General features: G+C 44.3%; 1 protein-coding gene across 1 annotated transcript in view; it reads left to right on the top strand.

Annotated features, from left to right (window-relative positions):
- Positions 1-4,051: 4,051 nt before the first annotated feature.
- The window catches only part of Rad54l (RAD54 like), a 29,697-nt gene continuing 12,535 nt past the window's right edge, over positions 4,052-21,213 (top strand). Inside the window, exons 1-9 of the mRNA XM_028787388.1 lie at positions 4,052-4,223; positions 4,320-4,550; positions 4,630-4,716; positions 8,204-8,323; positions 17,424-17,484; positions 18,895-19,030; positions 19,487-19,556; positions 19,639-19,927; positions 20,147-20,271. Of these exons, the coding sequence (XP_028643221.1) occupies positions 4,548-4,550; positions 4,630-4,716; positions 8,204-8,323; positions 17,424-17,484; positions 18,895-19,030; positions 19,487-19,556; positions 19,639-19,927; positions 20,147-20,271 (891 nt within the window). The 5' untranslated portion in view covers positions 4,052-4,223; positions 4,320-4,547. The remainder of the gene's footprint in view (positions 4,224-4,319; positions 4,551-4,629; positions 4,717-8,203; positions 8,324-17,423; positions 17,485-18,894; positions 19,031-19,486; positions 19,557-19,638; positions 19,928-20,146; positions 20,272-21,213) is intronic.

Consider the following 21,213-nt stretch of genomic DNA (forward strand, 5'->3'; position numbering starts at 1 on the left):
GTGGTGTGCCCTTCCCCCAGCCTTTAGCAGGCTTGAACAAGTTGTTTACCACAACAGACCAAACAACAGGACTCGGAGGCATTGCCTGCCTTGGTTCTTTTTTGGCCGCCTGTAGCCTGGTACACAAGCTGAGAAGAATAGACCGCCTGCTGAGCTTGCCTAGAGACATCTCCGGCCTGCAATTAAGGATGGATTTCCCTCACGCCCAGCAGGATGGATTCCCCTCACCCACAGCCGGCTGAAGCAAGAAGGAACTCTTTGGGTGGGGGTGGGCTTTCTCCTTTATTTATTTTTATTTTTTTGGTTTTTCCGAGACAGGGTTTCTCTGTGTAGTCCTGGCTGTCCTGGAACTCACTCTGTAGACCAGGCTGGCCTCGAACTCAGAAGTCCACCTGTCTCTGCCTTCCAAATGCTGGGATTAAAGGCGTGCGCCACCACCACCCGGCTCCCCTTTAAATTGAAAGATGAACATTAAACATTGATCCTCGATCAGAAACCTTTGTCCTGGCTTCATTTCTTCCCACCCTCCTGTCCCTTCTTCCATTCCCAGCCTCTCTTTCAGGTGAACCGGGCTGACTGTGGCCGCTGGCCAGCAACAGTGTCGGTGCTTGGAATTGAATTTGGTCCTCTGGAAAAGCAGCCAGCAATCTTATCTCTGAGTCATTTTTCCAGCCTCCTATATGGAATTTTAATTTTTTTATATTTCAGAAACAGGGTTTCTCTGTGTAGCCTGGCTCTCCTGGAACTAGCTCTGTGGACCAGGCTGGCCTCAAACTCAGAGATATTGCCTGCCTCTGCCTTCCAAATGTTGGGATTAAAGGTGTGCACCACTACACCCACTCCTAGCTGGAATATTTGATTCTTGCCTGGTGAGAAACTTCACAGATCCCAGGGGATGGGGCTTCTTTACTTTATCTTGTGTTTCCATGATTTTCCTGTCTTTCTAGTCTGCCTCTTCCATAGCTAGGCATGATGTTGAAGGCCTGTAATCCTAGCTTTTGGGAGGCTGAGGCAGGAGGATCTCAATGAGTTCTAGACCAGGCTAGGCTACATAGTGAGATGTCTGCATATGGTTCAACAAAGAACAAAACCAAAACCCAACCTAAACCAGAACAACAACACAAAACCAACAAATTCCAAATCTCCAAAAAGTCCCTGTGAAAAAGATGTTGCCACTGTTAACTGCACATCGTGGGGCCCCCTCCTGAGAGAGACTCCACCCCAAAGGGTTATCTTTTTCATGAAGTAAAAGACTTAACAGGTTGAATACAAACAGTACAAGTTAATTCAATGGCCAAAGAATGGAAAAACCACTCTATCAACTTCTTTAACCTTTAGGGGTTGAAAAGTCATAGATATATGTGGGTTTCCAAGCCAGATTAAGGGACAGTAGAGCCTTGTTCATACTCTATTCCCCCCACCCCCATCCCTCAGAAAGCATCGCAGGTGTGGGGCCACTCCCTACCCAAATCAGGCTTTAGCCTACTCCATAGAGACAAAGGCCATGTCATGATAAAGCCAGGTAGGCTTCTGGTTCCCTGCTAGAGGCCTGGTTTTTCAGAAATCATGTGATCATCCATTAGTCTGCTAATTTAGCTGATATACTTGGAAGGCCCAGCCCGCACTTCAACATTTCCCCCCTGGTCCTTTTTCCTCCCCTCCCCTCTGACTATATAAGCTAGTCCCAATATTCCAGTGAATGACCTGTTCTCTGAAACAGTCCCCTGGGTTGGTTCATACTTGCCTTTCACCACTGAGACCCTGCTCCCCTGCTCCTCTGCATCCTGATGGCCACTGGTGTGCAATGGCTCACCATTGATGGGGGTGGGGGTAACCCACAGATACAGGGTCAAAAATTAGGGAAGCTGAGTCGGGTGGCATGGGCTATAATTCTAGCACTAGGAAGTAGAAGCAGGAGGATCAGAAATTTGAGGCTAGCATTGTATACATCAGACACAGTGTCAAAAGGTGCAAAACAAAAGAAACCTACAAAATAGAAGTATTTACATATTTTCTAGGACTAGATAGAGTTTCTTTCCTTTAAAAATATTTTTCTTCCGGGCGGTGGTGGTGCATGCCTTTTAATCCCAGCACTTGGGAGGCAGAGACAGGTGGATTTCTGAGTTCGAGGCCAGCCTGGTCTACAGCGTGAGTTCCAGGACAGCCAGAGCTATACAGAGTAACCCTGTCTCGAAAAACCAAAAAAAAAAAAAAAAGGCTGGAGAGAGGCTCAGTGGTTAAGAGCACTGATTGCTCTTCCAGAGGTCCTGAGTTCAATTCCCAGCAACCACTTGGTGGCTCACAACCATCTGTAATGGGATCTGATGCCCTCTTCTGGTGTGTCTGATCACAGCAACTGTGTACTCACATTCATAAAATACATAAATCTTTAAAAAAATATATTTTTCTGTTATTAGAAAGTGTGTGTGCATGATGTTTGTCTGAGGGTGCACACGTGCCACGTTCTACATGTGGAGGTCAAAGGGCAAGTCTGTGGAATCAGTTCTCTCCTTCCACCTTTGTGTGGGTTGTGGGCACTGAACTCATGTCATTAGGCTTGTGTGACATGCTTTTATCCACATCTATACATCCCCCATCCCTCATTTTGAGACAGATTCTGACTATGTAGCCCAGGCTGGCCTTATTTGCGTGGCAATGAAGTTAACGTTCCCTTTTGTCTATATGTTTTTGTTTTTCACTAAGCTGCTCACAAGTCTTCTTGTCTCCCAGCAAGAGATCCCTAGGGAAATCCAGAATTCTTGGGTTCATTGTTCCCACAATCTAAAAGCCAAGGAAAGGACACAAGTATCTCTTTAGTATATCATCATTTCTGCCAGGTGGGCTGGTGACAGAGGATCATAAGTTTAAGGCTAACTGGGCTACACAGCAAGACCTTGTCTCAAATAACAACAAACCTCAGCAGTGACAGGAATTGAGTCTACAGCCTCACAAGGCTCTACCACTATGCTATACTCCTAGCTACTACACCCCCCAAAAAAACCTACACAAAACAACAAGATGGGGACAATAAACATACCTTATAGTTGACGATATTAAATGAACTATAATAGCTAAGGAGATTCTTTTAAGTAGATAGTGGTTAAGTGTCATGGTACGTTGTTATGATTAGTTAGCATTTAGGTAATGCATGGGGCTGTTAAATACTTTGAACACTTTTTTTTTCTGTTCTTGGAGATAGGGTCTTTTACAGAACTCTCGCTGTCCTGGAACTCACTATGTAGACCAGGCTAGCCTCACAGAGATCTTCTTGCCTATGCCTAGTGAGCACTAGGATTAAAGGCCGGTGCCACCAGGCTCAGCTACTTTGCTCACTTTAATTCGCCCCTGAGAATAACCCCTTAGGGGAGGTATATAATATCACTTAGATAAAGGGAAATGGGTTTTTAGAGGATGGGTGATTGTGTCTGATTCGAAAATCACAACTCCGCCCCAGGAAAAGGCAGTTTATTTCAAGACATCTCAGACCAATTGGCAGTGCAGCACCAACGCCTCCGCTCACCTTTTGACAGGCCACTGGCCTTGCCTGCCTCCAGCTCAGATTTTTGCTTCAGGTATGGCACAGTAAAGATTCTCAAGGCTCTAAAGAGCCCGAACCGAATTCCCAGAGATGTGCTGCCTTTTCTAATCTAGTCCAGTAGCGACTCCTCCGCACGCCACCTCGGTGCAAAACATCTATTTGGTTCACCTGCTTGGGCCAAAGGCAGGAGACAGGAAGGAGGGACCGTCTGCAAGCACCTGCCGGTCGCATCCACCAGGCTAAACTACAGCTCCTACAAGTCTGTTGAGCCTCTAGGTGGAAATCCAAGTCTCTTAGCCTCAACCCTAGGCCCGCCCTTTCCTTTAGGCAGGAGTGTCGAGCATCAAGTTCACTGAACGCAGCCAATAGGGAAATGTGGCGGCAGAGTGGCGGGAGGTTCGATTGACAATGCCTGGAGGCTGTTAACGCGCGCTTTGGAAAGAGGAAGACTAAGGGGAAAGATACTGGAGTCGTTCTTTGCCTCTCTTCAGCTACTTTTAAGATTCTCCTCCTCCCAACCTAGGTCTTTTACTGGTCCTTCCCGGGTTCCTGCTTAACTTCCTACAAAGCTTTTTTGAGTCTCTGCTTGACCTCCCTCAGACTGAGGTTTGATGTCAGTCCAGTGCTGGTAAATTCCCATCCCCCTCCTAAGGATTCAGGCGTCTTGCCTTCGTACTTTTTTATGGTTAGTGATACTCTCAGGGAAGCAGCACAGCTAGGGACGTTATTCCGACTCCACTTTGCTCATCTGCAACTTCATCTTTCTTTTCTCCCATTCTAGATTTAGACCCTGCTCCGCCTGGTCTTGGCTTTGGATTTTTTGACCTTGAGTAATTTGGGAGCCGATATTCTGGGTTTGAACCCAAGCCTCATCCCCTGGTTGCGTCCCCACCACTCATACCGACTCTTCAGACGATATTTTTAATGGTCTAGCAACTTGCTTTTATAGCATCCCCTGGTCCTGCATTCTCTGTTGCTGAGTGCTTTTAACTTAGTTGATGGGTCCAGGATGGTAAGTGTGACCTTAAGCTGACTTAAGGGGCCTGGCTACCGGATCACTGCAAGAACTCACTTTCTGTTCTCCCTTACAGAGGAGGAGCTTAGCTCCCAGCCAGTTGGCCAGGAGGAAACCAGAAGACAGATCATCTGATGATGAAGACTGGCAACCTGGGACAGTAGTGAGTATTTAGGGGAATAGGGAAAATGGGGTTCGTAATCATCTTGAGAAAGTATCTTTCATACATTTTGAAGCTTTTTTTCTTTTTGAGAAGAGGTTCCCACCATATCTGTAGACTGTGGTCAGCCTCTCAATTGCTGTGTGTGCTCATAGGCATGTACCAGCACACCTGGCTCTTAAGGTGTCTTGAAACAGGGTTTCTCTGTGTAGCTCTGAATGTTCTGGAACTTGCTAGCCTTGAACTCACAGAGATCTGCTTGTCTCTACTCCCCAGTGCTGAAATTAATGGCGTGTGCCACTACAATCCTTCTTAAGTAAATTTTAATGAAAATTTACAGTGTACTAGGCATTGAAGAAAATTAATAATAAAGTTGTTATCTTCCAGGTAGGTTCACTAGAAATTAATACCGACTCAGTTTTCTTCTATATTCTGTGTGCTTCCCTAACTACATAGTATATTCAGGCCAGCCTAGGATACATGAAACCCTGCATTAAAAAAAAAAAAAGATAGGAGTTTTGGCATGTGAGAACTTTAGGATTTCTCTGATAGCCCTGGCTACCCCTGAAACTTGCTCTATATAGATCAGGCTAGCCTCAGAATTTAAAAACCTGCCTTTGGTTTCCAAGATCAGGGATTCATTTGTCAACATGTCTGGCTAATTTTTGTTTGTTTGTTTGTTTGTTTTTGTCTATTTTGAGGCAGGAATTCTGTTATGTAGCTCTCTGACTGATTTGGAACTCACTGTGTAGACCAGACAGAGATCCACCTGCCTCTGCCTGATGAGTTCGGGATTAATGGCATGTGCCACCATATCTGTCCTTAGAAGGTACTTCTTGTTAGTGTCTTTATATGAGTATAGGCCTGTGAAGAGAAGGGCCTGGTAACTGTTTCAGGAGATTCAGATAGCTTGACAAGTTGGTACAAGTATACTCTTTCCTGATGGCTTGGGATTCATTTTTTTTTTTTTTTTTTGGTTTTTGATTTTTCGAGACAGGGTTTCTCTGTGTAGCCCTGGCTGTCCTGGAACTCACTCTGTAGACCAGGCTGGCCTTGAACTCAGAAATCCGCCTGCCTCGGCCTCCCAAGTGCTGGGATTAAAGGTGTGTGCGGCATTCACTTTTTTTAAAACTTATTTTGTGGGGAGTATGTATATGTCATGGCACTGGGTTTGGGGATCAAACTCAGAGGTCATGGGGCTTAGAAGCAATGGTCCACACTACTTAGCTGTTTCACAGCATCCTCTTCTCTACTGCCTTTTGAGACAGCTTCTTTCATGTAGCTTAGGCTGGCCTCAAACTCATGGTATTGCTTACAGTGATTTTAAACTGTGAGCTTTCCACCTTCCTTCCACCTTCAGAGCAAACCAACAGGAGGAGCTAAGCTCCTCCTTTGTAAGGGAGAACAGAAAGTGAGTTCCTGCAGTGATCTCTGCAGCCTGGCCGGGGTGGGGCTCATTAGCATTGCTGCTTTGCAGGGAGTTTTTAACCTGTGAGGGAAGAACAATGGGTTTCTGTCACCATTACAAAAGTCTCAGAGCTGAACTTGGGGCTGCATTCTCTGCAGGTGAGTCAAGAATAGAGCTGGATTTGGATGGTTGCTCCTAAAAGTATGGGTTTGTTTGTTGTTTTGAGACAGGTTTGATCTTTTGTTTTGTTTTTGTTTTGTATTTTAGGGATCAAACTTTTTTTAAAGAATTATTTATTTTATGTATATGTGTACACTGTCGTTGTCTTCAGATACACCAGAAGAGGACATCAGATCCCATTACAGATGGTTGTGAGCCACCAAGTTTTTCCTGGGAATTGAACTCAGGACCCCTGGAAGAACAGTCAGTGGCCTCTGAGCCATCTCTCCAGCCCCCGGATCAAATTTTTTAATCCAGGCTAGCTCAAACTCACACAGATCCAACTGAGTGCTGAGGTTAAAAGTGTGTCCCATCATGCCCAGCAAGTTTCAGTTTTCTGATTTGGTAGATGAGCCTAGTAAACATATATGATAATAGATATTCAGAGTTTAGTGTGGTGCCTGATGATAAGTACTTTTGTTTTTGTCGAGGCAGGGACTTACGTAGCACAGGTTGACCTCAAACTTGCTATGTGGCCAACGATGGATCCTCCTGCCCCATTGCCCAGTGCTGCGATTACAGATGTGCACCATCATATCTTGTTGGCACAACAAGTTTTAAAAACTTTATTGATTCTTTGTGAGTTTCACATCGTGCACCCTATTCCTGCTCCTCTTCCTGTCCCCTTCCAAAATAAAACACACAAACATAATAAGAAAGAAAAAAAAGAGAGGAAGAAAGAAAGAAAGAAAACATCTCGCTGTGGAAGCTCTAGTATGTCACAGTGTGTCCCACAGTATGTCCTTCTGTCCACACATCTTTCTTTGCAAATGAGTCATTGGTCTGGTTTGAGATCTTTGGCTTCTGTGACACCATTAATACTAGATCCTCACCAGGATTCCTCCCGGTTATCCTGTTGCCCATGTCATGGAGATCCTGCAGCTTTGGAACAGCAGGACCAGCCGTTTCATGCATCCCAGCCATTTGCAGATGATATAGAATTCGGGGTGGGCCAATTCAGAGCCCTAGATCTGGGGTGATAGCTGAACTGGTCAGCTTGATACTTCTTACCTGTATCACCAGGGCAAGCTCTCCAGCACTGCTCTGGCCAGGCCACCCAATGCTGCCATCAGCAGGAGGCAGAGTCAGCGCTCCTGCTCTCATGCCCTCAGGGCTGGCTCACCAGTCCCCACACCTCTAGAGCCATTTCCACTATTCTGCCCAGGCAAGGTTGGGGGTCTATTCCCAAATGCTGCAGCCTGTTAGGGTCTGGGCCAACTCTTCCCATTCCACATTTTCAGGGCTGGTTCACCTGTGCCTTCATTATTAGGGCCAGTGCCACTGTGTTGCCTAGCTGAAGTGCCTAGCCCACTCTTCCAAGTGCTACAGCCAATGACGGGCAGGGATATCTCTCCAGCTTTTCTCATGATCCCAGCCAGGGTCAGTTCTCCTAGTACTGCAGGTGGGGGGAGGCATCACCCCTTCACTCATGCCTCCTCATGCCAGAGGAGTGGTGGGGTCAGCTCTCCTACTCATCCTCAGAGCTGGCTTACCTGAGCCTCCTCAACCAGGGCCAACTGGACTATGCTGTCCATGGGAAGTGTGGGGTCTGCTCTTCTGAGTGCTGTAGCCATTGAGGGTGGGGCCAGCTCTCAAGTAGCCAGAGGGCAGCAGGCAGCCCCTAGTCCCCAGGGCTGGCACTTTTTTTGTCATGTCCCCTACCTAGTACTGGTTTTATATTTGTTAGACAAAACTCAACAACTGAGTGATACTGTCAGCTTGCCTCAACCTCTCAGGAACCTGGGACTACAGGTACTCAGCATCACTCCTGCCTCTAATAAGTTCTTAAAATGCTGGTTGCCATTAGGGTGGTCTCTGGGGTTGTCCAGGTTTTACAGTATAACTTTCCCATTTCTGTCCTAGACTCCTAAGAAACGAAAGACCAGTAATGAGACCCAGGTCCAGGAGTGTTTTCTTTCTCCTTTTCGGAAGCCCTTGACTCAGTTACTCAACCGACCACCTTGTCTGGATAGCAGTCAACATGTAAGTCAAAAGTACAACCGGCCTGGTTCTGTGTATGTATTGTCCAGTTCTTTGCCTCAGTAGATTCCTTTGCAGTAGTGCGATCAGCCTGTCTATGGTTTCTGTTTGATCTGCTGGGAAGTCTGCTTGACTTGGGTTTTCACTTGTTTATAATTGTGTGGGTACCTGATCTAAAGTGGTTCATTTTCCTAAAGAGATGAGAGTCAAGGAGGAAGTTAGGGCACTGAGCAGGTACTTCATATAGTTTTCTGTTTCTTTCTTTTTTTTTCTGAAAGTGTTTCATGTAGGCCCAGGGTGGCCTTGAGCTGTCCAAACTTTCTTTTCCATACACACACACACACACACACACACACACACACACACACACACACTTATATATGTGTGTGTGTATATATACACACATATACACATATGTACACACACATTTATGTATGTATGTGTGTATATATGTACACATACACACATACGTATGCATTTTGTCTGAATGTATGTCTGCATTATGTGTGTCTCTGGTGTGTACAGAGAGGCTAGAAGAGAAGAGTATCAGATCACCTAGAATTGTTGTCGGTGGCGGCTGCTGCTGCTTCTTCTTCGTCTTCTTCCTCCTCCTCCTCCTCCTCTTCTTCCTCCTCCTCCTCCGTCTCCTCCTTTCTCTCTCTCTCTCTTTTTTTTTTTTTCTGGAACACTATGTGGACCAGGCTGACATTGAAAGAGATTTACCTGCCTCTGCCTCCTCAGTGGTGGGATTAAAGGTGTGCTCTACCACACCTGAGTTGTTTTTTTTTTTAAATTGTTGCACATATGTTCTTACTTGTGTCTCTCTGTGTATGTATGTATATGTATGGGCATCATCAATATGTGGAGGCCAGAGTTGATATCTCTCGTTTTACCATGTGGATTCCAGGGATTGAATTTAGGTTACCAAATTTAGTGACAAGTGCTGACCAGACCAAGATTTTCTCATCAAACTTTCTGAGACATGCTTGGGAGGAGAATAGGAATATGTAACTGAATTTAGCCATTTGTATATTCAGTAAACTTTCAGAAGTAATTTTGTATGATAGTGAGTGTTGGAAACAGAACCCGGGTCCTCTGTAAGAGCAGCAAGTGCTCCTAACTGCTGAGCCATCTCTCCAGCATTGACCCTTTCCTTTTTTTGTTAGATGTTTGTTTTTTTCTTTAAAAAAAATCTTGGTAGGTGATCTCTAATCCTCCTAAGGTAGTTGTCATTAGTCTTTGTTCAGGTTGTCTCATGAGTGCCTTAAGTGGCTTCACACTTAGATAGAAGTTGAGAACAGCCTAAATTTGAAGTTAACTTCTGAGAGTTCTGAAAGGTTATCCCCAGGGAAGGAGTAAGAGATTTCAGATGCATGGCCTGTAAGAGAGCCCGGCAGCAGACTGAGGCAGCTCCTGAAAAGTGTTTGCTGGGGAAGGTAGGGGGAGAGCTGTGTAGAGGCCTTCCATTCCAGGCCTCTTTTATAAGACACGTGTGAGCTGCTGAGGATTATTTTTTTATTTACGTATATGTGGTGTGTGAATACTCGTGTGTGTGTGTGTGTGTGTGTGTGTGTGTATGTGTGTATGTGTGTATGTGTGTAAATAGAGTTACAGGCAGCCATGTGCTACCTGATGTGGGCGATGGCAATTGAACTCTGCTCTTAACCACTGAGCTATCTCTCCAGCCCTTTGAAGTGCTTTTGGGGATAAGAGGTATACAATGGTACAGAAAATCCACTTGGATGGGAAAGGCAGTGAGAAGGTACAAGTAGGAAGACAACAAAGGATGTGGCCTGGACTTGGGTGTTAGGAGAGTGGAAATAGGAAAAAGTAGGAAATTGGGAAAATATATTTAATTATGTTTCTATATATGAAGATATATAGAAATCTTTTTGGATTGACAGGTTAGGAGAGAGACCCTTGAAATTGGGATTTCAGACATGCGAAGGAGATCATACCCTTTACTGAGATAGGAAATAGAAAGAAGAAAGGCATTGGAAGGGGGACATAAACAGGCATCTTAGTCACAGGGCTTGTGAGAATACTAAGGGCCCACAGGATTCTTTAGCTTCTTTTCAAAGTACATCATTGGTTTTGTTGTTTTTGTTTTCTAATCTGTATAGTAAGGAGATATGTATATACTTCAATAATTGCCCGGATTACGCTCTCCAGATTGAAGCATGTGAAAATGCAATAACATGAAACATAGCAAAGCCATTGGTTTAGTGAAAGTAGCTCAGTGTGCTTTTTTAAACATTTATTTGTGTATTTTTGTGTGCATGCACACATGCGTGTGTCTGTGTATACTTGTACGTTTGTGCCTGGTATATATGTAGAGGCCAGAACATCTTGTTGGAGTCTACCATACTTACTGGTTCTGAGGACCAAATTCAGCTCATCAGGCTTGGAAGCAAGAGCCTTTTACCTGTTAGCCATCTTACTGGCCCAGCTCAGTGTGTGTATTTTAACAGCGCTCTTATACAAATACAACAGAAGTCACAGCAATGAATAACATATATATATATATATATATATATGTGTGTGTGTGTGTGTGTGTGTGTGTGTGTGTCAATTTCAAAAAAATTGAATGGATAGCACCTACAAACACCATTTCAAACTTTTAAAAAGAATTTTTTTTTAAACATTTACTTATTTATTTCATGTATGTGAGTACACTGTAGCTATCTTCAGACACACCAGAAGAGGGCATCGGATCCCCATTATGGATGGCTGTGAGCCACCCTGTGGTTGCTAGGAATTGAACTCAGGACCTCTGGAAGAGCAGTCAGTGCTCTTAACCACTGAACTATCTTTTCAGCCCCTATAAACACCATCTAATTGCTGTCATTAAGAAGTTTTCTTGGAGGGGCTGGAGAGATGGCTCAGTGGTTAAGAGCACTGCCTGCACTTCCCGAGGTCCTGAGTTCAAATCCCAGCAACCACATGGTGGCTCACAACCATCTGTAATGAGATCTGGTGCCCTCTTGTGGGGTGTCTGAAGACAGCTACAGTGTATTCATATATAATAAATAAATAAATCTTTAAAAAAAAAAAAAAAAAAAAAGAAGTTTTCTTGGAGCCGGACGTTGGTGGCGCACACGCCTTTAATCCCAGCACTTGTGAGGCAGAGGCAGGCGGATTTCTGAGTTCGAGGCCAGCCTGGTCTACAGAGTGAGTTCCAGGACAGCCAGAACTACACAGAGAAACCCTGTCTCAAAAAACCAAAAAAAAAAAAAGTTTTCTTGGTTTGAGAAAATAAGAATGGTGATGGCTGTATCAGAAGTATTTAACAGGTTATTTTTCACTGTTATAGAGTTCTGAAATTTGATTCCTGAGATCCACCTGCCTCTGCCTCCTGAGTGCTGGGATTAAAGGTGTATGGCGCCACCACACTCACTTTGATTTGCATTAAGTATTCATAAATAGAATGGAAAACTGCTGATATATCTGATTCCTAGCCCGTACTTTTCTGCTTATAATCATATACTTAGGTACCTTCTGACTCCATGGAGAAAATTCAGAAATACCAATTACAGAAAGAAGAGCTTTATTTATTTAATTTGTTTTTAGGCCATTTGTTTGTTTGTTTGTTTGTTTGCTTGCTTGCTTTGAGACAGCACCTCATAAAGCCCACACTTGTGTTCTGGGATGTAAGTCTGTTTTGAAGGCCCCAGCAGTTTTTCATAGCAGACCCGATACCAACAGGGAAATTTGCTGGACTTCTGATAATGTTTCAGGATTATCATGATGAGGTTTCTTCACCTTCCAGTTGAGGATGTGCTGTCAAGGATCTTTCGGAATCATTTACCTCGTGTGTGTTTCCCTACTGGTAGTAGATGCAGGCATTTTGCTTTGTAGCAGTCCCTCTAACATAATACTGTTTACCAGTGATGGCCTTAATTCCATTGATTGACTAAGGCACACTCCCATTGTGTAGCCCAGCCTGACTTTAATTCCTTTTAAAATAAGAAGGAAAAGAATTATACAGGCATATGTACAGGCCACGCTACATTAGTCTATTTACCAGTAAAGGCATGGAAATATTTTCTTGGCTTTTCTGTTTCAGACCTATCCTGGTCTTTAATAAATTTGTCTCTAGAAAAAACACACACACACGCACACACACAATTTTTTTTTTAAAAACGGAGAAAGAGACTCAAAAGGTAAAATTGTCTATGACTCACAAAATCCTTAATGTGGCCTTAGAAGTGAAGACTTTAGCTTTGGGCATGATGTTAAAGGGCCTGTACTACCATACATACATCTAGAGGCTATGCAAATGTATGTGTGTAGCCTAGGAGTATGGAGGAGATTAGGTAAACTGGGTAGTGGTGGCACATGCTAATCCTAACACTTGGGAGACAGAGGCCAGCCTGGGCTACAGAATGGTTCCAGGCCAGCCAGCACTGCACAGAGAAACCCTGTCTTGGAAGAAAACAAATAGAACAAAAAATATATTAGGTGATCGTTGGTACAGAGATTTTTTTTTTTTTTTTTTTTTTTTGGTGTTTCGAGACAGGATTTCTCTGTGTAGCCCTGGCTGTCCTGGAACTCACTCTGTAGACCAGGCTGGCCTCGAACTCAGAAATCCGCCTGTCTCTGCCTCCCAAGTGCTGGGATTAAAGGCGTGCGCCACCACTGCCCGGCGGCACAGGGATATTTGATATCTCAAAGTGTTTTGCATTATCAGGATGAATTACATTATGAGTTGGAAGAGATTTGGGGTTCAGTCCTGGTTCCTGAGGAACACTGAGCTTTAAGGGCGTTTAGGTGGTTTGGGCAGAGATGGAAACACCCATTAGGCTGAGCACGAGAATCCTGAGAAGTGCAATAGTGGGAGAGTGGTCAGCAAAGCGTATTTGAGAGGAAAGAATGGTTAGCTTTGTTAAGATAAGAATGGAAACTTGTTCATTGGAATTAGAAGCGTGCTGACATGGCCTTGTGCAGAGTCACGTATAAAGAGTGTAAGACAGATTGGAGTGGGAGATAAGAGAGAAAGACACTGAATTCTTTCTAGAAGTTTGCCTGTGGAAGGGAGAGGTAAATGATCAAAGACATTTTTGTTGTCCAGGTAGCTGAGTACTAAGCAGGCCGATGAGAAAGAACTAGCAGGGGTGGAGCAGTGAGGATGGAGAGATGGGTATAACTGCCCCTTGAATCTGCTGACATGGAAAACTGGGGGCTGTGGAGGATGTGCTGTCCTCCCATTAGAAGGAAAGGACATCACAGAGCACTATCCTCCAAGCAAAATAGCCCCATCTGCAGTAGATAACCTTGCAGTAGATAGGGCTTGGGCACTGGTGAGATGCTCTGTAAAGAGGAGGGGGATGGGGTGCGTGACAGGAATTGGGTTCCAGCCACACCATTTGTCTGCAGTTCTCTAGTTGTCTGTGTTCTGGGGATCCCTAGAGTATTTAGGCTGGGGAAGAGTGAATGGAGAATGGCTCCATGCCATGCGGGTGAGGACTTTCCAGTGTCGTTGCTTTGGCGACACTCATGCTCCTAACAGTAGCCTGTCCTCTGTGCCCTGTAAGTAAGCTAGAAAAGCTCATTGGTTTCCCAGGGTGAGCTTTAGTGGAATTTGGTTGGTTGTGAGGAGGAGGGAGTAGACATTGCTCCCCAGGGAAGGAATTTGCAAAATATATGGTATGAATTATCAGAAACTAGTAGAACAAGAGAATGAGGGCATTCTTGTGCCATGTCTGTATTGTAGATCAGATCCCCACAGGCTAGTCTTGTCAAGTCCTGCTGCCACTAGCTAGCTGATGTTTTTGGCTTCATAAATATGAACGCCCCAAACAGTAATACAGCTTGCTCTTTGCCCTACAGATCCTATGGCTTCTAAGTTCTATTGGAATTTTTTTTTTTTAAATTTGGAGTATGAATTCTTGACTACTTAAACCTTAAATCTAGCCGGGCGTTGGTGGCGCACGCCTTTAATCCCAGCACTTGGGAGGCAGAGGCAGGCGGATTTCTGAGTTCGAGGCCAGCCTGGTCTACAGAGTGAGTTCCAGGACAGCCAGGGCTACACAGAGAAACCCTGTCTCGAAAAACCAAAAAAAAAAAAAAAAAACAAAAACCTTAAATCTAACCTCTTACCCTGATTTATGTTCTTACTGAGTCTCAAGGGGATTAGCCTGGAACTGTATAGGGTAGGCAGGCTTGAACACAGCTGCTTGTCTCTCAAGTACTAGGAAGACGCTACCATATCTCATACCAATAATCTTGAAAATAATTTTTCTGTTTTAGAATTGATGTCAAATTTTAATAGAGTTCATTCCTGCATTTTGTGATTTGATTTAGAGGATATATATTTACTATTTTATTTTATGTGTGGATGTTTACTTGCATGTATGTCTGTGCACCACGTGTGTGTCTAGTGCTTGCAGGGGTCAGAAGAGGCAAGAGATCCCCTAGAGCTGAAGTTAAGGATGGTTGTGAATGAACCACGATGCGGTGCTAGGACTTGAACCTGGTGCTGTGCAAGAGCAACGAGGTTTTTTTTTTTTTTTTTTTTTTGTTTTTGGTTTTTCAAGACAGAGTTTCTCTGTGTAGGCACGAGTATTCTTTCTGTTGTTTGTTTTGAGACAGGGTTTATCTGTAGTACTGGCTGTCCTGGACCAGGCTGGCCTCAAATTCGGAGATTCTCCTGCCTCTGCCTCTTGAGTGCTGGGGTTAAAGGCTTGTGCAGCCAGTATTCCCAAACTCTGAGCCATTGCTTCAGCATCCCCTGCACCCCATTCCTACCCCCTTTTTGGGGTGGGAGGGAAACAGGTCTTTGTAGTCCTAGATGAGACCAGCCTTAAACTCACAGAGATTTGTCTGCTTCTGCCTAAGGAAGTTTCATCTTTTTGTTGTCTTTGTAGGAGCCTGGATTATAGTTACAGGTGTGAGCGACTGCTCTGGACTTAATGGTGGCAGGAGATAGAAACTGGTCAGGTAGGGAAGGGACACCAAAGCAGCAGTTCCGTTCCCTGCTGGAGACCAGGCATGGCAAAGGAGTTGTGGTTCCTGTTTGCTGTCACCTCCCTGCACATCTGCCTTCAGGCTGGAGATTGCCGGGACTGAACTAGGAGAGGCATGTAGATTGACAAGTTCATCCCCTGCCCCATGCCTCACCCCCGTTTCTGCCATAAATTCTTTTACGATACTCCCAGCCTAGGGGCTTCAATGGTCCCCTATCTCCTGAGACCCTCCTGCTCTATAGGATCTCTGCCACTCCCTCTCTTTTCCCCCTCCCTCTCTCTCATCCTTAGGCCCCCCACCATGAATCTATGTTAAATTTTCCTCTAAAACTCACCCTCTGGGGCTGAAGTTAAGAGAACCTGAATTTGGTTCCCAGAATTCATGAGGCAGCTCAGCCATCTATCACTCCAACTCAAGGGGATCTAGCACCCCTTTCTGGCCACCATGGGCAACAGGCATCCTCACAGTACACTTAAATATATTCAGGCAAAACACTCATACACATAAATATAAATAAGTCTTAAAAAAAAAATCCTTGGGGCTGGAGAGATGGCTCAGTGGTTAAGAGCACCATACTGCTCTTCCAGAGGTCCTGAGTTCAATTCCCAGCAACCACATGGTGGCTCACAAACATCTGTAACAAGGTCTGGTGCCCTCTTCTGGTGTGTCTGAAGAGAGCAATGGTGATATATTCATATGCATAAAAAAATAAATAAGTAAATCTTTAAAAAAAAAAATCCTCACTCTCTATGTCTGAGAATTTAATTGTTTGAATTTTCAAGACATCCTAAAAACTACTGTCCCAGGGGGCTTGGTGGCTGCCAGGTCCCCAGGTTCTCTGGGATACTAGTCCTTCAAGCAAAGCTCACCAAGAGCTGAGAAAGGCTTTGGAGTGGCACTCAGGACACCCCAATATTCCTGTAATAGTAGCAGTTTTTTCTAAAGGTCCTGTCTTGTGTAACCAGGCTAGCCTTGAATTATTTTACTGCCTTGGATATCCTTGAACTCTGGGCCCTCTTGCTTGTGCCTTGTAATCACTGATATTAAGGCATTTACTTGAAGCCTTGCTTGTTAGCATTTTTCTTCTTTCCTTTCTCTTTTTTTCCCCCTTCTTTGTTTGTTCCTTCCTTTTTTTTCTTTCTTTCTTTCTTTCTTTCTTTCTTTCTTTCTTTCTTTCTTTCTTTCTTTTTTTTTTTTTGCTTTTTCAAGACAAGGTTTCTCTGTGTGATCCTGGCTGTCCTAGAACTTGCTCTGTAGACCAGGCTGGGCCTCAAACTCAGAGAAACCCACTAGCCTTTGCCTCCCAATTGCTGGGATTAAAGGTGTGTTGTGTAGACTTTGTTACTGTTTTTATTAATGATTATTATTGCTGTTCATAACTACACTATGCATGCTAATTGGGAAATCACAGCCAGGTGGTTGTAATGCATACCTTTAATCCAAGCACTCAGGAAGCAGAGGTAGGTGGATTTTTGTAAGTTCAAGGCCAGCCTGATCTGTGGAGTGAGTTCCAGGACAGCTAGGGATACACAGAGAAATCCTGTCTTGAAAAACCAAAAAAAGAAAGCCCTAGATTTAGTCAGAGCCAGGCATGTTTGCATACAAAATCCCAGTAGACTAGAAGCTGATGCAGGAGGATTGTGAGTTTAAGGCCATAGTGGACCTCTAGGCTATATGAATCTCTAGGCTAGCCTCAAAGTAGTTAGTGCCATTGTTTCAAAAACAAAGTTTTCTTCAGATGCTAATAAATGAGATTTCTCTTTTGTCACATTATTTAGTGATGGTGAAGGTACTTATCCATTCTTCATTAGACCACAAAAAATACATTTTGGTTTTCAAAGCACTGAATGAAGATTTCATTGGGTTTTGTAGTGGCTTTCTGAGTTTGGTAGTCTATATAAGAATGGAATTTGGAAGTTCTTGTATATTGTTGATTGTCTTCCCATGTCCTGCCTGAAATACCATGATTGTTTATGAAAAGTGTCTTTAATAAAGCTGGTAACAGTTAGGCTTGGGAAAAAAAGGAGGATGAAAACATTGGGCTTCTAGAAAAAACCCTGAAGTGGAACATGTAAGATTGTTGGTTTATAACATCTTCAACAGTCTTGAATTTCTGTTTTTCCTTTTCTTTTTTTAGGAAGCATTTATTCGAAGTATTTTGTCGAAGCCTTTCAAGGTCCCCATTCCAAATTATCAAGGTAAAATGGAGACTTTAGGGTTTTCTTATTTGGTTAGTTGTTTATGTTTTTTTTTCCCCCAAGTTAATTGTATGTTTTGGTTGAGAAAGGGTCTCCATGTGTACCCCTGGATGGCCTGGAACTTGGTTTGTAGACTAGCCTGACTGGCTTTGAACTTACAGAGATCTGCCTGCTAAGTGTCAGTATGTGTCATGTGGCCGTGTGTGTGTGTTTGTGTGTTTGTGTGTGTGTGTGTGTGTCTGTTTGTCATTTGTCTCTCCACCTGAGGTCCAAGGCATTGGATCCCTGAAGCCGGAGTTACATGAAATTGTGACTTGCCTGACTCAGGTGCCGGGAATTACACAAAGATTCTTTGGAAGAGCAATGCATGCTCTTAATTGCTGAGACATCCCCAGCTTTCATTTGTTTAATGCAGGCTTTTATTATATAACCCAGAGTAGCCTCAGTCACAGCAATTCTTCTTCAGGATTCTAAGTAATGGGATTACAGGCATGCACTACTGTGCCTGGCATGTCATTTCAGGTTCAGTTTTTTTTTTTCTTGTTTTGTTTTTTTTTGTTTTGTTTTGTCATTTGTGCCTGAATAGATTGAAGATTTTATATATATGTGTATGTGTGTGACACACACACACACGTCTGGGAATTAAAGGTGTCAGTCCATTGGTGGATGTGTTTGATGTGGGCCTCCTGAGGCCTGTGTGAAGGCTGTACTGCATTTGGCAAGGACTGCCAAGACTAATTGCCCTTTATTTTCTTAGTGGGGCATGTCATTGCTCAAAGCTTTTGGTGGGCCCAGTGGCTAATGGTCTGGGCCTTCGTTCAGTCCAGCATGTTCAGTGTTAGCTCCTTTATAATATTGACTGTGGGAAGTCTCCTTCCCACAGTTCTCCTTTGTCTTGTTTAGGACGTCGCATTGCTCCCTGAACTGGGACTGGGGAGGAGTGACCAGCTTTCAAGTTCTCATACATGAAAAGCCTCTGTTGAGTTTTATACTTTTGGCTTTTGATGAACTTGATAAATCCCTCCACAAGTTTGTAGTTGATTGGGAAAAATAAAATGGGAAAGCGCTTGAGGATAAAGATGTATAGCCACCCGGTGGTGCACACCTTTAAATCAGTACTTGGGAGGCAGAGGCAGGTGGATTTCTGAGTTCGAGGCCAGCCTGGTCTACAGAGTGAGTTCCAGTACAGCCTGGGCTATACAGAGAAACCCTGTCTCGAAAAACCAAAAAAGAAAAAGGAAAAGAAAAAGAAAAAGAAAAAAAAAAGATATATAAATGATTTGCAGAAGCTCTGGGAAAGAGATTGGTGTACCCCGAAAAGTCATATGAAGGATGGGTCACGTTTCAGTTGGGCTTGCTAGAGAGGCTGAATATAGAACGTTGGCTTACAGGTTGGTTGCTGATTTCTAGGTCCCCTGGGCTCTCGTGCGTTGGGCCTGAAAAGGGCTGGAGTTCGTCGTGCCCTTCATGACCCTTTGGAAGAAGGTGCCCTGGTTCTCTATGAGCCTCCCCCACTAAGTGTCCATGACCAACTGAAGCTTGACAAGTATGCACTTTGGTGTTTTTTGACTAGTCCTGGCCCACTGTAAGTGTCTATGCCTAGGAGGATGGTGTGATAGATTTTTCCTTCGGGTTTGACATGGATTGTCAGGGCTGCCATGACAACTGCACTCTACTGAGAGCAAGTGGCTGGGAAGGCAATTGTCTCTGGGAGAGTATGTGGTTGTGGTCAGCTTATGGGGTCCCTCACTACCTTCTGCCATGCTCACTGGGAGGAGCAAGTGATGAGGTAAGGGCAGGAGTCTCACCCGTTCTGAACTTTCTGACTCCTAGAGCAGGACCTCACTGTGGTTTATCACCTGATGGAGAGGTGCTGTCTGGGAGTCTCTGGGTCAGTAGAGGATACTACTTACTGAGGGTTGACCTTGCCTGGGTCTGATCAACATGTTCGTTTTGTTTGTTTGTCTGTTTGTTTGTTTGTTTTTCCTGCTGTATTTCTCAGGGAAAAACTCCCTGTTCATGTAGTTGTTGATCCTATTCTCAGTAAGGTGTTGCGGCCTCATCAGAGAGAGGTAAATGAAAGTCAGAGGGCAGGTGTTGGGGGGCTGGGGGATAAGTAGGTGCCAACGTGGACTAAATGGTGTTACTCATCAGGGAGTGAAGTTCCTATGGGAGTGTGTCACCAGTCGTCGAATTCCTGGAAGCCACGGCTGCATCATGGCCGATGAGATGGGCCTGGGAAAGACTCTACAGTGCATCACATTGATGTGGACACTTTTACGCCAGAGCCCAGAGTGCAAGCCAGAAATCGAGAAAGCAGTGGTGGTGTCACCTTCCAGCCTGGTGAAGAACTGGTACAATGAGGTTGAGAAATGGCTTGGAGGGAGGATCCAACCTCTGGCCATTGATGGTGGCTCAAAGGACGAGATAGACCGAAAACTGGGTATGGAGCCTTAACGTACATGGTTGTACTCTTCCACCTGGGTTTTTTACTCGTGTGTTCACTTGTTGGCAGTATTGATGGCAGTGTGGGGACAAGTGGGGAAATTGCCATTGGAAAACAGCTGAAATACAGACAGTTCTTCGTAGGCTGTGTTAAACGGCCATCAGTCTGTTTGTCTTTAAGACCCTGTGATGTGTTCTCTGCCCCTCTCTGTTGTAGAAGGATTCATGAGCCAGCGTGGAGCTAGAGTGCCGTCCCCCATTCTCATCATTTCCTATGAGACTCTCCGCCTGCACGTCGGAGTTCTTAAAAAAGGAAATGTTGGACTGGTCATATGTGACGAGGTAATTAACACTTTGTAGTCTGGGTGGGAGGCAATCAGCATGCCAGTCTTCACTAACTACTATTGTCCCAGGACTCCACCGGTCATGCCACACTGGAGGGGACAAGTGAGTGGAGAGTCTATGACACCAGTTTGCCAAAAGAGGGATGAAACAGTGTATTTCCTGTAATTCCAGCACTCGGGAAGCAGAGACAGATGGATCTCTGAGTTTGTGGCTTGATTACTGTAGTGAGTTCTAGGCCAGCCAGGTCTAACCTGACCCTATCTCAGACAAACAAAACTCTGAGGAGAGTTTAGGTACTGTGGGCCAATTGGTATTTTTCTTCCTCTAAATAGTGATATTAAACTAAAGAAGGACTTTGGGAAGATTGGGAGGGATTAAGATGTAAGAGATGGCAAAGTGTTTAAGGGAACAGAGTTATTCGAGACCTTTATTCAGATCCTGCTTTTGTCACTTAACAGTAGTGTGACCTTATACTCAAGTCACTTAACCATGTGAGATGCTTTTTCTGCGTCAGGAAAATAGTGATCATACCTGCCTCATAGGATTATTGTGGGGATTTAGTACATTGATTGGGGAAACTCTTATCCCAGTGCTTAGTGTCTTCTTAGCCTTAGTAAAGCTGGTCTTTATTCTAGGTTAGAATGTTTGGATGATTAGACCCACAGAAAAGAAAGTCTGATGTTTTATATAGTATGGTGGCACGCCTAGAGTTCTAGAAACTCAAGAAGTTGAGGGGGAGGATCAAGAGTCAGGGGCTTGAGAGACGCTCAGGAGCTGAGTGCTCACTCTGAGTGACAGCTGTGTTCTCAGGGTCAAGTATACACAGCAGTCACATATGTCCTACCTTAGCCGCTGTGTACTTGTATTAGGAGGGATTGCCTATCAGGGTATCCGGAAACTCACCAGAAAATCAAAAACAGACTTTTCATAAGGATAAAA

Source organism: Grammomys surdaster, unplaced genomic scaffold (genome assembly GCF_004785775.1).
Source record: "Grammomys surdaster isolate TR1022 unplaced genomic scaffold, NIH_TR_1.0 100, whole genome shotgun sequence".
Classification (NCBI taxonomy): Eukaryota; Metazoa; Chordata; class Mammalia; order Rodentia; family Muridae; genus Grammomys; species Grammomys surdaster.